Below are 15,503 nucleotides of genomic sequence, written 5' to 3'. Positions count from 1 at the left end.
CAGGACTGAGGAGGTGCTGTGCCTGTGGGTGTTCATTTCCTATTATGTGCATCTCCATTAAGTATTCTATAAACTAAAATGCAACCAGCAGAAACAAGCTTTAATTAAGGTCCAAGAGGAAATGTCTCGACCGTGTATGCACGTTAGAGGAATGGCTGCATAGGCCACTGAAAAAAGACAAGTATTTTGCTTTACAAATGTATTGACTGATCTCCAAAGCTAGAAGCTGTGTATTATATCCAGAATATTTGTGCCTGGTGTAGCAGATTTATATAGACAAGTCCAAATGTAGGAGCAATTAGGTTTCTAAACTGGCAAAGAGAAAGAAGTTTGAAAAGGCAATTTTAATGATATTTCTGTATTGTATGTATTGATTTCTCTTATGGGTTGTGTTACTCTGTTCTTATTTAGACAGGGTAATAAGTAGCAATGACGCAATGCTCTAGCTCTTTGATTATATCAGGTAGGCTATAGACGGACTGTTCATAAAGATGAGAGGACACATGGCAGGGCCAGTTTGAGAGATGAACTGGCATGCAACTACAGACAGGCCTGAATGTGCCAGTCTTTTTTGTCCCTGGAGAGCAATTCTGGTGCAGCAGTGTATTTGGAATATAACAACACAAGACAGGTATCTGCAATCAACCCAGAGGTGAAATTGAAAACTGAAACTTTGCCTCACCAGTACTATGTATTAATTTATTTCCAGGGTTTAGGCTATAAAAAAAAAGGCAATTGAACACCATTATATACTGTGGTGTTTTGAAACGATTAGGCTATATGCATAGACATAGTGGACGTGAAATGAAATAGCCCTCTAACCTGCTATTCATGATCACTACATTGACATTTCAAATCTGTCAAGGGACGCTGAGAAAATGTGCTTCATATCATGACAGAGAGTAAATCCTAAGGTCGTCGACGCTGATCACACGTGAGTCCGGGGATATAACTCGCCCTGTCCCCTTTAATTTCAATTTCCGTGCGTGATATATATTGTGATCACCTGTCAGATGCGGCGCCTGCGCACTGGAGTCGGAGGCGGAGTGGGCTGATCGCGCTCTATCTCCTGAACTGTGCCCTCCATCCCTCGGCGATCAGACAGATACGGACGGGGGATATCCGAGGAGCTTTTGGGGAGGATAGGGAGACAGATCTGCTGTTCATGAAGGTACAATTTCCTTCGCTTTCACTGGAATACCGCGCTTCAGGTTTGACATTGTGACCGTGGAGGGTGAAGGATGCTTGGCTGCAGGATGGGAGGAGATGAGTAGGGGGGACGCGGAGCGCAAAGCAGATGGCATTTAGGGAGATTCCACCGATGACATGGCTTTTGCTGGGTTTCCTCGGTTATTTAGGCTGGTTTCAAATCATCATTCTGGACTGTACAACATTTAGACTTTGAGACTACCGGTCAAGGGCAGAAAAATGGGTGATGATGTGCTTAAAAAAATAATCTACGCTCACCCGTGTGCACGGAGCTGTCATCACCTCGCACCCTCTGTGGAGTAACATGACATGTTAGCGGGTTTAGAGAGGTCGGGCACAACGCATGCTGCCTTTTCATTACAGTAAAACGCTGTGGATACATCAGATCCACTTAACCGCCTCTGTGTGAACCATTGCTGCCAGTGGGCTGAGCTTATTTGGCTACACGTTAAATGCAGCTGTTATAGCCTATATGTAGGCGCTGGGTTGAACAGGCTTTATATAAAAAAAATGACCTGCACTGCCCTTGATTTTGAAAAGGAAAGTATCAGTATTCACTTCTCATGCCTTATTTGATGGGCCCCTACCCGGATGTGCCTGCAGTTTCTCCAGAGAGAGCGCTAGATTTCCTGTGTTTACTCGTCTTGCTGCTGTAAAAACATGTCCCGCATGAGATTCCTCTCTCCCCGGTCCTCGGTGCTATCTGGGTGATGTATGACATGGAAACCCGAGGATGCGATCAGCAGAGAAAGTCGAATTCTTTGACGGTGTAGGAAAAAATATCAACCGTGCGTACACCTTGAATGGTCGTTTGAATTGGGTTCGTAGTAGCGGGGTCTACTGAGGGCGATATCCTCCTCCTGTGTTGCACATTGGTTTGTATTGTATCGCTGGCTGAAAGGAATCTGTGAGGTTTGTGTACGCTGTGATCAACAGAGCGGCTCTGACCCTGTCCATGGTCCTGAAAGCAACAGCGAGCGCGGAGTAAATCAAAGTAAGGCTGAATCATTAATGGCTTTCGATAGAGGCGGCGATTGCTATGCAAATGATAATCGTTTCAGTCAGAATGTGTGTACATTTAATTTATCAAGCAGTGTGGTGTGTCACAGACATGAGTTCTTCACATCTACAGGAGATTCAAATATAAATTCCTAGTGGAAAATGTGCCGATTATAGATTTAGATAAAGGTTAACCATATGGTTGACTATTATGAATCACATCGATGGTCTCCCGAGTGGAGTTATTAAATTAAACAATTCCGGTGAAATACAGGATAAAAAAAACAGGATCAAAAACCAACCTTAGACAGTGACTCAGTGGATTAGTTATATTATGTTTCCTTTTCATCCATTATACTATAGTCCTCCGTTGCAGAAGGTTTTAATTCTGTTTACCAAACAGCATGTTGGCTCAGACAGCACTGCAAATGTGGTGCACAACTCCTTCCCCTTTCTTTAGACCTTGGTTTGGTCTGTGGCATCTCACACTTTCTATTTTTCTGTTTCTCATGCATTTAGGAAGTCGGATGTAGATGCTGAGCCAGAGGAGAGCCCGGGGAGCAGTAGCAGCAGCAGCAGTGGGGCTGTAGATGCCCTCTCCACAGCTCCAGCCCCAGCCCCCCCTCAGGCCTCTGTGGGAGAGCCAGGACAGAGAGGAGACAGCTCTTGCTCTAACTCAGATAGTCCTGTAGATTCCAGCTCCTGTGAGGAGGAGGAGGAGGAGGAGGAGGAGGAGGAGGAGGAGGAGGAGGAGGAGGAGGAGGAAGAGGAAGAGGAGGAGGAGGAGGAGGAGGGCCCCACTATGTTCTCCTCCAAATTCCTTAGCGGGGCTAACCCCCTCAATGCTGTTTCCTCTGCTGTAAATAAGTTTGGTTTATTTGGAGATGATGGGGAGGGGGATAAGAATAAGCAAGCACCTTCACAGCAGGGGGTGAAGCCATCTGGAGGACAGCAGCCAGGAACAGGCCCTGGCAAAGGCTCTCAACAGCTGCAGGGGCCCCAAAAATCAGGCCAGGGACCCAATATGCAAAAGGACCAGCCTCTACCTAAACAAGGATCATCACAGCTGCATGGAAATGGACAGGCTGGACCCCCAAACAAGTCTGGTGGGCAACAAGCTGCTCCAAAGGCAGAGCCACAAAAACATCAACCTCAAGGTCCACCTCAGCAAGGTTCACCAAAGCCTGGAGCTCAACAACAGATTGTGACTAAGAGTGGAGCTCAACCAGGATCTCCAAAGTCATCATCACAACAACAGATTCCACCTAAGACAGGGATGCAACAACAAGGGCAAGCTAAAAATGGTGCACTCCAACCACAACTTGCAAAGAGTGGAGTGCAAGAGTCCACAAAGGTTGGGTCACAAAAAAATGGCTTCCAGCAAGGGTCGCCTAAAGTAGGACAGCAACAGCAGGGGTCACCAACAATTGGACAACCACAACAGGGCTCACCTAAACTTTCACAGCAGCAACAGGGTCCACCTAAAGCTGCACAGCAACAACAGGGCTCATCTAAGGTGGGACAACAACAACAAGTCAGGACTACACCCCAGCAGCAGTCCTCCAATAAGCCTGGCCCAAAGGGACCTGCGACACCTAGCCTGTCCCAGGCAGGGTTTTCATCACCTGTACCAACCAAAGGCGGATCCAAGTCAAAAACAATAGCTAAGTCCCTTTGCCCAGTGTGTAACACAACAGAACTTAATATACACACCAAGGAACCACCTAACCATAAAAAGTGTACACAGTGTAAAACTGAAGTGTGCAGCTTGTGTGGTTTCAGCCCTCCAGACTCTGATGTAAGTAGTGGCTTAGTGTTCTGCTTATGTATCCTTTTTATATTTTTATGATATATATCAGGACTATGCTTTGTTGAAATCAAATGTGTATGCATTTTATCTGTAAGGTATATATTACAGAGCATACCTTTTGTTATGACTATGGTTAACAATGATTGACAATTTTAGATTGTTTTTGTTTTACTACATGTATAATTGCTAATTACTAGAGAAAAAAGTCACCACATATCTCAGGCTGTATTGAATTAAGATGACATTAACAATGCATTATGGCATTTGCATAGCTAAAATTATGTTAAAGTTATTCAATGTTATAAGTTATGAAAAGTATTTCTGACTCCATTCCACAATTTTTGTGTATGTGTATGTTTTGTCTTGTACTTTGTGTGCATTAATAAGTCAACACATTTATTTTTACTTTTTTTTGTACAGGGGCGTGAGTGGCTTTGCCTCACATGCCAGATACAGAGAGCTCAAGGAGCTTCTGAACCACCAGGACCTTCCATAAAAAAGCCAACCCCCAACAAAGTTTCTGCTGCTAAAAACCCCACACCCTCTCCTGCTGAACCTCTCAAAAAAGAGATGTCAGCACCAGGTCCACCTCAGAAAATGCAGTCTACATCGGAAAAATTGCCTACCAACAGTGAAGCAACTAAAGGACCAGAAAATCAAAAACAGGCCAGCCCAGCTTCTGTTCAGAAAATGACACCTGAGACCCAGAGAACATCAGGGGCTGAAAAACCAGACCAGACTAGTCAAACTGGACGCAAGCAAAGCAGTGCCCAGAAGGAGTCAGGTGGTTTATTTGGCTTTGGTGGTGCTAAAACTGAAGCTGCAAAGCCTGAAGAGTCAGTGACTGGGAAGATGTTTGGTTTTGGTTCCTCCATTTTCAGTTCTGCATCAACTTTAATAACCTCACCTAAAACCACACCACCAGTTTCTCCCAAAATGCAGTCTACAAAGGAGACTAGACCAGCTACTGCCCAAAAAGCAGTGCAAGACAAGAAACAAGAGCAACCTCAGCAGGTGAAGGCTCATCCAGCAGGACAGGTCAAAGTGGACAAAGCTCTATCAGAGACCTCAAAGGCAGCAGCATCCCACAATGTTCCTAAAGGAGGCCAATCCACCTGTCCATTCTGTAATGTGGTGCTCAATATGGGCTTGAAGGAGCCTCCCAACTACAACACCTGCACTGAATGCAAAAGCACTGTCTGCAACCAGTGTGGATTTAACCCCATGCCAAATGTCAGTGAGGTAAGACTTGTGATATTGATTATATAAAGCAACAAATGAATGCATGAAGAAATTGAAGAACTGATAAAAGAGAGGAAGGAAAGAAAGAATTTGGTCTCAAAAGGTTACATACATAACTCTCGAATTGTATAATATTTGAAATTGTTTTCGTTTCTTGAGTGATCAGATTGATCTTGCAGAACAAGTTCAGTTACATTATAGCCTTAATGTCGCCAAAATGTTCTTTACTTAGATACAGAATAATTCTAATGGTACTCTTTGAAGGTGTTAAGTTCAAAATTGATGCTCAGAATGGTCATTTAGTTAGTTGTGATTTCATTGTGTTATCCCCAATTGGTATAATTCAAATACATGAATATATGATATGGCAGCAATCATTTTCATAAGAGTTCAATACAGTTTGTGACAGAGGCATGTTTAAAATATTTTATGTTTTTTTTTTTTCATAAATGAATAGGAACAGATAAGTTGCACCAAACAGATATAAACTTCATCCAAATTGAAGTAGTATTTGTCTCTGTTTTCTGAGCAGACTTTTGAATGCTGTCAATGTCAAATACACAGACTAAAGTTGCAACGCCGTGAAGGCATTTTCATTCCATATCCTACTCATAGCTATGTGTAAGATGATGTGGCTATACCTAGTAGAGGAGGGCTACACTCACATAGAAAAGCAACTTCACAAATCTCTGGTGTCAATGCCTTTCCCTTTATAGCTATACTAGTAAAACAAAAAAGCTTTAGATGGGTAATAATGTTACCATTATTGCATGTTTACTCATCAAACTTAAAGTGAATTGAGCCACAATTCTTGGAAAACATTTTATGAGCTATGCTATGCTATTAACTGTGTTAATTACTGTTTCTGGTGTTTAAAGAGAGAAAAACCTATTTACACACTGAATATGTTTTGTAGGGAATACCACATACAAGCTAAATGGACATGGCATCCAGAAGCACAAATTACTTGACACTGTAATTTAATATACAGCTAGTATGCTACCTTGCCAAGGACAGTCCAAGCCTAATTGATTGATACTTGATTGATTGTGATACTGCTTAAAATAATAGCTAAAACAGGGAAGGACCAATATAAGGATGGGGAGATCCTTCTGTGCATTTTGCAAACACTGAAAATGGATGTCGGCCATGCATGATCTAGTCTGGCTTACCCGATGTATAGTGTTCGGATAAGGGCCCCCTCCGCTATCTCTGATATGTGTTTTGCAGGGGCACTGTCTGCATAGCTTTGCCCAAGATGATTAAGAATGACTTAAAGAAATAAAAACAAGCCAGAGTGTTTTCCCCCAATCACAGGATGATAAGCAGGTGTAGCCAGACCATACACCCATGCCGCTGACACAGTGCTGTGGAGTAGTCTCACAAAACTATAGGCAGAACTGTCATTTGGCTTACTTTTTTTCAGCTTGTATTTGCACTTTGGTGATGATGGTATTAGTCGATTGAATTATACCCATTTGATTAAATACAAACATCTGATGCATCTTGTGGATGTTACCAAAAGCACAAACAAGAACTAGTCCCGTTTTCACCTTGCGTCTGTATTATATGGTCCTTTGTGTTTAAACATGTACATGTATAATTTGTTTGTTTTTTGTTGTTGTGTTTTTTAGGGAAAGGAGTGGCTTTGCCTAAACTGCCAGGTCAAACGAGCTGCCGGTGAAAGTGAACCTCAGAAAGACACATCTTTGGTCAGTTCCACGTTTAAAAAAACTGCTCCAGCACAGCCTGCGCTACAAAAGACATCTGCACCAGGCTCTCCTCAGAGGAAAGTATCTACACCGGCAGCACAACCAGCCAAGGGTGAAGCTGTTGAAGGACCAGATAGTTGTAAACAGGCTAGTCCAGCTCCTGGTCAGAAAACACCTCAGGAGATCCGGAAGACAGGTCCTCAGAAACAACCAGACCAGACAAATCAAACTGCACAAAAGCAAGGAAATATCGCAGCTACTCAGCCAGAGTCAGGAGGGTTATTTGGCTTTGGTAGTCCTAAAAGTCAGCCTGATGCTGCAAAGCCTGCAGTTACTGGGAAGATGTTTGGTTTTGGTTCCTCCATTTTCAGTTCTGCATCTACTTTGATAGCCTCAGCTGTTCAAGATGAGCCCAAAACTACACCACCACTTTCTCCCAAAATGCCTGCTGCAAAGGACTCCAAATCCCCCATTGCCAAGAAACCCGAAAAGGAGAAGAAACTAGAACAACCGCAGCAGGCCAAGGGGCCTCCATCAGTACAGCCGAAAGAGGACAAACCTCTATCAGAGCAGCCAATGAAAGCATCAGCATCTCCAGGTGTTTTAAAAGCAAGCCAGTCCACCTGTCCTCTATGTAAACTGGAACTCAACGTGGGCTCGAAAGAGCCTCCCAACTACAGCAACTGTACAGAGTGCAAACATACAGTCTGTAACCAATGTGGATTTAATCCCATGCCAAATGTTAAAGAGGTAAAATGAGAGTACAGTAGATACTGAGAAATTACTTCATTGATTGTTGCATTATGTATTTTTTAATCAATAATATAATTAATATATTGTAAGAAGTAAAATAACTTACATTGTACAACAACACTGATCTAAAATGTACGTATTATGTGTTTGCTCCAATATAGGTGAAGGAGTGGTTGTGTCTCAACTGCCAGATGCAGAGAGCACTAGGAGCATCTGAGCCTCCAGGAACTCCAATGATGAAACTACAGGCCTCGCCAAATAAATTCCCTGCACCTACCAATGCTATAAATAAGGAAACTTCCCCACTAGATAAGCATCAAAAGAAAGACATTCCAACACCTGCTGAATACAAAATGAAGGAGACCTCTGCACCAGGCTCCCCTCAGAGAAAACCGCCAACATCAACAGGGCAGCTAGCAAAAGCTGAAGTAAAAGGACCAGAAAGTCAGAAACAGATCAGCCCAGCTCCTGGACAGAAAACCCCACAGGAGTGCCAGAAGAAAGGTCCTCAAAAACCACAAGACCAGACAAGTCAAACTGGACATAAGCAGAGTAATACTACATCAACTACACAAGAGGAATCCGGAGGATTCTTTGGATTTGGCAGTCCTAAACCTCAACATGATGCTGGAAAGCCCGCTGAATCAATGGGTGGAAAAATGTTTGGCTTTGGTTCCTCCATATTTAGTTCTGCATCTACTTTGATAAACACAGCTGTTCAAGATGATTCCAAAACAATACCACCTGTTTCTCCCAAGATGCCTGCTGCAAAAGCAACCAAATCTCCCCTTGCTCACAAACAAGAACAAGAGAAGAAACTCGAGCCCAGGACCTCTCCATCACCACAAGCCAAAGTAGAGAAGGCTCCATTAGAGCTTTCAAAGGATGCAGCTGCTTCCCCAGCTGTCCGCAAGGAAGGCCAATCTACCTGTCCACTCTGTAAGGTGGAACTCAACTTTGGCTACAAGGAACCTCCCAACTACAACAACTGTACTGAATGCAAGAGCATTGTCTGTAACCAATGTGGATTTAATCCAATGCCAAATGTATCAGAGGTAATAAGAGCAAAGAAAACACAATTCCCCAATTTAATTTTAAATTGCAATGAAATACAACATTATGAAAGGTAAAAGTAACATATGACAGACTATAATTAAACAGGAAAACCCCATGACTTCTATATAGTACATCGTTTGACATAGTTAAGTGATTGCATGCAGGTGTTGTAAGTATTTCTTATTTTATTAATCATATTTTCTTTTTGCAGGTAAAAGAATGGTTATGCCTGAACTGTCAGATGCAGAGAGCTCTTAGCACATCTGAACTCACAGGGTCGCATATGAAACCTCACAATGTAGCTAACAAAAGTTCACCATCTGCTGTACATCAGACGATAACGGCTCCTAATCAAGTGGGAACTCTGAAGAAGGAGTTATTGAAATCTGATGTACCTTCAAAGATGGAGACACCAGTGCCTGATACACTTCAAAAGAAGGGGAGTCCCATACCAGGCTCTCTGGAGAAGACACAGGCTGCAGCAGTAACACAGGCAACTAAGGCTGCTAAAGGACCTGAACCTGATACACATGCTAGCCCAACTCCTGGTCAGAAAACGCCTCTGGATATCCGAGGGGCATCAGGTTCTCACAAACCAACTGACCAGGCAAGTCAACCTGGACCAAAACAGAAGGTCACCCCAGATACAAAGCAGGAGTCAGGAAACCTATTTGGCTTAAGCAGTCCTAAAACTGGGCCTAATGCTTCAAAAACAACCGAGTCAGTGACTGGGAAGATGTTTGGCTTCGGTTCTTCCATTTTCAGCTCAGCATCAACTTTGATATCATCCTCGGTTCAGGAAGAATCACGTACTACACCACCAGGCTCTCGTAAGATGTCTGCACCAGCACAAGTCTCTCACAAGATGTCTGCTATGGCCAAGATTACTCCAAAAAGTTCACCTTCAGTTTCTCCCAAAATGTCGCCAGCAAGAGAGTCCAAAATCCTTGTTCAGAACCCAGAGCAGGAGAAAAAAACAGAAGAATCCCTCGAAAGTAAAGAAAACAAGGTTCAATTACAGCTACCAAAGACACCAACAGTCTCCCAAACATCTCCTGATACAAATCAGGCCACCTGTCCACTGTGTAAGGTGGAGCTTAATATTGGCTCCAAGGCCCTTACAAACTACAACACCTGCACTGAGTGCAAGACCACTGTCTGTACCCAATGTGGATTTAACCCAATGCCTATAGGAGAGGTAAGTCAAGGAATAGATCAACAATTTATTTATTCATACTGTATGTAATTGCAATGTATTTGCAGTCAACATATTTCAAATTATGTGTGTTTATTGATCTGTGACCTTTTTACAAGTATCTCATTGACCTGTAGAAAAGTTTTGGGGAGTATGTTCCTCTTAATACCTGGGTTGTTGTGATTTACTGCAATTCTCCGTTCCAAAGTAACACATGACTGGTGTCTACTGTATTTCAGGTCAAGGAGTGGCTATGTCTTAACTGTCAGATGAAACGAGCAGTTGGAGCACCTGAGCCTCCAGGGCCTCCCACGTTGAAGTCCCATACATCACCCAGTAACGTTCATTCACCTGCTGCAGTCCAGTTGAGGGATTCTTCTAAACCAACTCCACCTCAAAAGAAGGACAGTCCAGGCCCTGCTGTCCAAAAGAAGGAGACTTCAGAACCAGTCTTTGCACAGACAAAACCGTCTACACCACCAGTGCAGTCTGCTACTGCACCATTGAAACAGGCCAGCCCAGCGATTGATCATAAAACACCACAAGAAAGACAGGAGAAAGATCTAAAGAAGTCACCAGGTCAGACAAGCCAAATTGGAGGTAAACAACCTGAACCCGTTGCAAAGCCAGCAGAGTCTGTGACAAATAGGCAAGCTGAACGAAAGCAGAGCAATGCCACAGCAGCAACACAGCAACAGTCAGGAGGTTTCTTTGGTTTTGGTGATGGCAAAACTCAACCCCCTGCTGCACAACCGGCAGAGTCAGCAACTGGGAAAATGTTTGGCTTTGGCTCTTCCATCTTCAGTTCTGCATCTACTTTGATAACCTCAGCTGTTCAGGACCAGTCCAAAACTACTCCACCAGTTTCTCCCAAGATGTCCTCTAGTGCACAGAAGCTGGAGCAGCAGAAGAAAACAGAGCCATCTCAGGAGGCCAGGACATCAACATTAGGACACACCAAATTGGACAAAGCCCCTAATATGTCTCCAAAGGTGGCAGCAGCTTCCCAAGTAGTTGTCAAACCAGGGCAGTCTACATGTCCACTTTGTAAGGTGGAAGTCAACGTGGGTTCCAAGGATCCACCTAACTACAAAACCTGCACTGAATGCAGGGACATTGTCTGTAACCAGTGTGGATTTAACCCTATGCCAAATGACACAGTGGTAAGACTAGAGAAAACAAATATATTTATTATAACAATATAATATTACATTGGCCTTCTTACAGACTGTTAAGATCATACCACATTTACTTTTTGTCCCTTGCTAGCTCTACATTGTGTTGAAATGATGCATGGCTTCGTTCAATGTCTTCTGGGAATATTACATATTGTTAACCCCATTTACTCTTTGTTACCAGATTTATAAAAACTGCTGAAATATTATTATTATTATCAGTTTATAATGGAACCTTTTTCTCCCTTTTTTTAGGTGAAGGAATGGCTATGTCTCACCTGTCAGATGCAGCGGGCTCTAGGAACAACACAAGGAGTTGCTTCAGTGAGCTCTCAGATACCTGCAAATCCCTTAAATATAGACATCAATAGCCCAGCTGATATTGAAAAGAGCGGCTCACCTCAGAGGAAACTGTCTGTAACAGCACAACCAGTTATATCTGATACTGCTAAAAAGCCAGAAGGTCAAAAACAGCCCAGCCCAATTCCTTCTCAGAAAAGGACAGAGGAGCCCCAGAAAACAACAGCTCCTAATAAATCACCAGACCAGACAAGGCAAACTGAACTTAAGCAGAGTAATGCAACAACAGCAACACGGCGAGAGTCAGGAGGCTTTTTTGGTTTTGGTGGTGGTAAAAGTCAACCTGATGTTGCAAAGCCAGCAGATTCAGCGACTGGAAAAGTGTTTGGCTTTGGTTCTTCCATCTTCAGTTCTGCATCCAGTTTGATTACCTCAGCTGTTCAGGACCAACCTAAGACCACCCCACCAGTTTCTCCCAAGATGTCTCCAGCAAAAGAGATCAAATCTTCTTCTGCCCAGAAGAAAGAACAGACAAAGCCAGAACAACCTCACCAGAACAAGACACCTCCATCGGTACAGGCCAAAATGGACAAAGCTCCTTCAGAGCCCCTGAAGGCTGCAGCAACCTCCCAAGCCACGATGAATCCAGGCCAGTCCACCTGTCCACTCTGTAAGATGGAACTTAACATTGGGTCAAAGGACCCACCTAACTACAATACCTGTACCGTATGCAATAACACTGTCTGTGACCAGTGTGGATTTAACCCCATGCCAAATGTGTCAGAAGTAAGTAAGATTCACTCATATAAATATATATGTATCAATTTAGAAATGCATTTATACCAGCTTTCATTGTCCTGTACTAAAATTTTATTGTACAAACTGTTTTTTACAGCCAGACTTACTCAAAATAATATGGTTTTCCCTTTAGATGAAAGAGTGGTTGTGTCTGACTTGTCAGATGCAAAGAGCTCTCAAATCAGCAGAATCAGTAGAGCCACCACTGATGAAACTCCAAGTATCGCCCAACAAAGTGCTCACACCTGCTGCTGCCCAAAAGGACACCACTGCCAAGCAAAAGAAAGACATTATTTCAACACAAAAAGCAGACGTGCCAGTCAAATATCAGAGAGACAGTCCAACACCAGGTGCACCACAAAAGAAAGAAGAAACTAAACCCTCATTTCAAATGGACATTACCCAAACATCTACCACTGCCTCACCACCTGCAAAAGAAGTTCCAACATCCACTGCACCTACCATCAAAGAGGCGGCAGCTGTAGGTTCAGACCTTAATAAATCGCTGCCTGAAACTAATATTCAGAAGAAAAATGATATTGCTCCAGCAAGTTCCCCTGCACCCAAAGAAGTATCAGAAAAAAAAGAAGAGAAAGCTGAAATAGTTCACAAGTCTGCTGATCAACCAGTGACATGCTCTGATCAAGTACAGCCCCAAAATGCCCTAAACAAAGATTCAAAATCAACTGAGATATCACTTGCCAAATCTGCTCCTCCAGCAGCACAGCCAACAAATCAAGAATCAGGAGGTTTCTTCGGCTTTGGTAGTCCTAAATCTCCACGTGCTACCTCAAAAACAACTGAAGCTGCGACTGGGAAGATGTTGGGATTTGGTTCATCCCTCTTCAGCTCAGCGTCTACCTTGATAACATCTGCAGTTAAGGAGGAGTCCCGCACAACACCACCAAGTTCCCGCAAAATGTCTGCCCCAGCACAAGTCTCTGGAAAGATATCAGCATCACAGATTTCTCCAAAGTCCAGCCCCCCAGTTTCTCAGAGGATGACTCCAGCAAATGCAGCCAAATCACCTGCTGTTCAGGAAACACATCAGGAAAAGATACCAGACCAACTTCAGCAGGTCAAGGCTTCTCAGTCGGAACAAGCCAAATCAGACAAAGATCCATCAGAGCCTGCAAAACCAGAAGTCACCCAAGCTGCTCCCAAAGTAGGCCAGTCTACTTGTCCACTGTGTAAGGGGGAACTTAATATGGGCTACAAAGATCTTCCCAACTACAACACCTGCTCTGAATGCAAAACCACTGTCTGCAACAAATGTGGATTTAGTCCTATGCCAAGTGTAACAGAGGTAATTAAATAACTAAGTACTTAACTTCATGGTTGGAATTTTGAAAAAGAAAGGACTGTAAAATTGTTTGTTGAAAACCAGCTTTCCCTGTTCCAATGTCCTTTTAATTACATATTATTGGAACATAACATTTGTTTCTCTAATATCTGTTATAACTTCCAGTTGAAAAAATAATTATTTGGACCAATACAACAAAGTGCTGTTTTATGTTAATTATTAACACATGCAAATAATGTTATTCATGCTGTGGGTTTGTTTTTCAGGTGAAGGAATGGCTTTGTCTCAACTGTCAGATGCAGAGAGCACTTGGAGCTTCTGAACCTCTAGGCCTCCCTATGATAAAACCCCAACCTCCACTAAGCAAAGAGGTCCCTGCCACCACACAGAAGAAAGAGACACCAATGACAACTTCTCAGGAAGACATCCATAAATCAGCTGCCACAACCAAAGAAACTGAATCCCCAGTAGCTGCTTCATTAGCTGACATAACTGTTCCATCTACTATCAGAAAGACTGATGTTCCACAGGCTTCTGGAGAAACACCAAAAAGACAACCTAGTACATCACAGCAAAAACCTCTAAAAACTGTGTCTTCTGGTGCTATGTCTGCTCCTCCACCAGGTCCAGAAGCAGGAAAAACACATCCACAACAGCCTCCCAAAGCTGGGACTTCTACTGCTGTGTCTGCTCCTTCACCAGGTCCAGAAGCAGAAAAGCCACCTACAGAACAACCTCCACAAGCTGTGACTTCTACTGCTGTGTCTGCTCCTCCACCAGGACCAGAAGCAGGAAAGCCACCTCCACAACAGCATCCACAAGCTGTGACTCCTACTGTTGTGCCTGCTCCCCTACCAAGTCCAGAAGCAGGAAAGCCACCTCTAGAACAGCCTCCACAAGCTGTGACTTCTACTACTGTGTCTGCTCCACCACCAGGTCCAACAGCAGGAAAGCCACCTCCACAACAGCCTCCACAAGCTGTGACAGCTACTGCTGTGTCTGCTCCTCCACCAGGTCCAGAAGCAGGAAAGCCGCCTCTACAAGCTGTGACTCCAACTGATATGTCTGCTCCTCCACCAGGTCCAGAAGCAGGAAAGCCACCTCCACAAGCTGTGACTCGTACTGCTGTGTCTGCTCCTCCACCAGGTCCAGAGGCAAGAAAGTCATCCCCAATACAGCCTCTAAAAGCTGTGACTTCTATTACTAAGTCTTCTCCTCCACCAGGAAAGCCACCCTTACAACAGCCTCCAAAAGCTGGTCCCCCTCCAGCCAAATGTGTGCCACCCCCAGCTCAGCCTGCAAAACAGGAGTCAGGTGGCTTCTTTGGTTTTGGTGGTCCTAAGACACAACCTACGGCAGCAAAGTCTACAGAGTCAATGACTGGAAAGATGTTTGGCTTTGGATCATCATTCTTAAACTCTGCATCGACTTTGATAACCTCAGCTGTCCAGGATGAACCTGAAAGTACACCACCGACATCACGTAAGATGTCCACTACAGCTTTTGTCTCGCCTAGAACTACACCTCCAGCCTCTCCTAAAACATTACCAGCAAAGGAGACCAAGCCACCTGCTGTTCAGAAAACTGAGAAGAAACCAGAAAAAACACAGCAGGAAAAGACTCCTTCAGCAGTACAAGCCAAAGTGGACAAAGCACCACCAGAGCCCCCCAAAGCACCAACAGATATCCAAGGTGCTTCAAAAGCCGTTCTGTCCATTTGTCCACTCTGCAAGGTAGACCTCAACATGGGCTCCAAAGATCCTCCAAACTACAACACTTGCACAGAATGCAAGACTACTGTCTGCAACCAATGTGGATTTAATACAATGCCAGTTGTGGCAGAGGTAAATCACTGTCTGTTGCTACAATCTCACTTTATTTAATGCTTCATTTAAATGAGCAATTTATTCATTTGTTCAATGTTGTTTATGGGCTTGGTAGTGGTCATTCA

At 43.7% G+C, this 15,503-nt stretch overlaps 1 protein-coding gene across 1 annotated transcript in view; it reads left to right on the top strand.

Annotated features, from left to right (window-relative positions):
- Positions 1–3,010: 3,010 nt before the first annotated feature.
- pclob (piccolo presynaptic cytomatrix protein b) overlaps positions 3,011–15,503 on the top strand; it is a gene marked incomplete at both ends in the record, with an annotated part of 55,614 nt that continues 43,121 nt past the window's right edge. Inside the window, 2 exons of the mRNA XM_083916415.1 lie at positions 3,011–4,006; positions 13,819–15,396. Coding sequence (XP_083772541.1) covers positions 3,011–4,006; positions 13,819–15,396 — 2,574 coding nt within the window. The remainder of the gene's footprint in view (positions 4,007–13,818; positions 15,397–15,503) is intronic.

Source organism: Echiichthys vipera, assembly GCF_963691815.1.
Source record: "Echiichthys vipera genome assembly, chromosome: 7".
Taxonomy (NCBI): Eukaryota; Metazoa; Chordata; class Actinopteri; order Perciformes; family Trachinidae; genus Echiichthys; species Echiichthys vipera.
The sequence above is the reverse complement of the archived record's forward strand: the minus strand, read 5'-3'. Positions and strand labels throughout refer to the sequence as shown.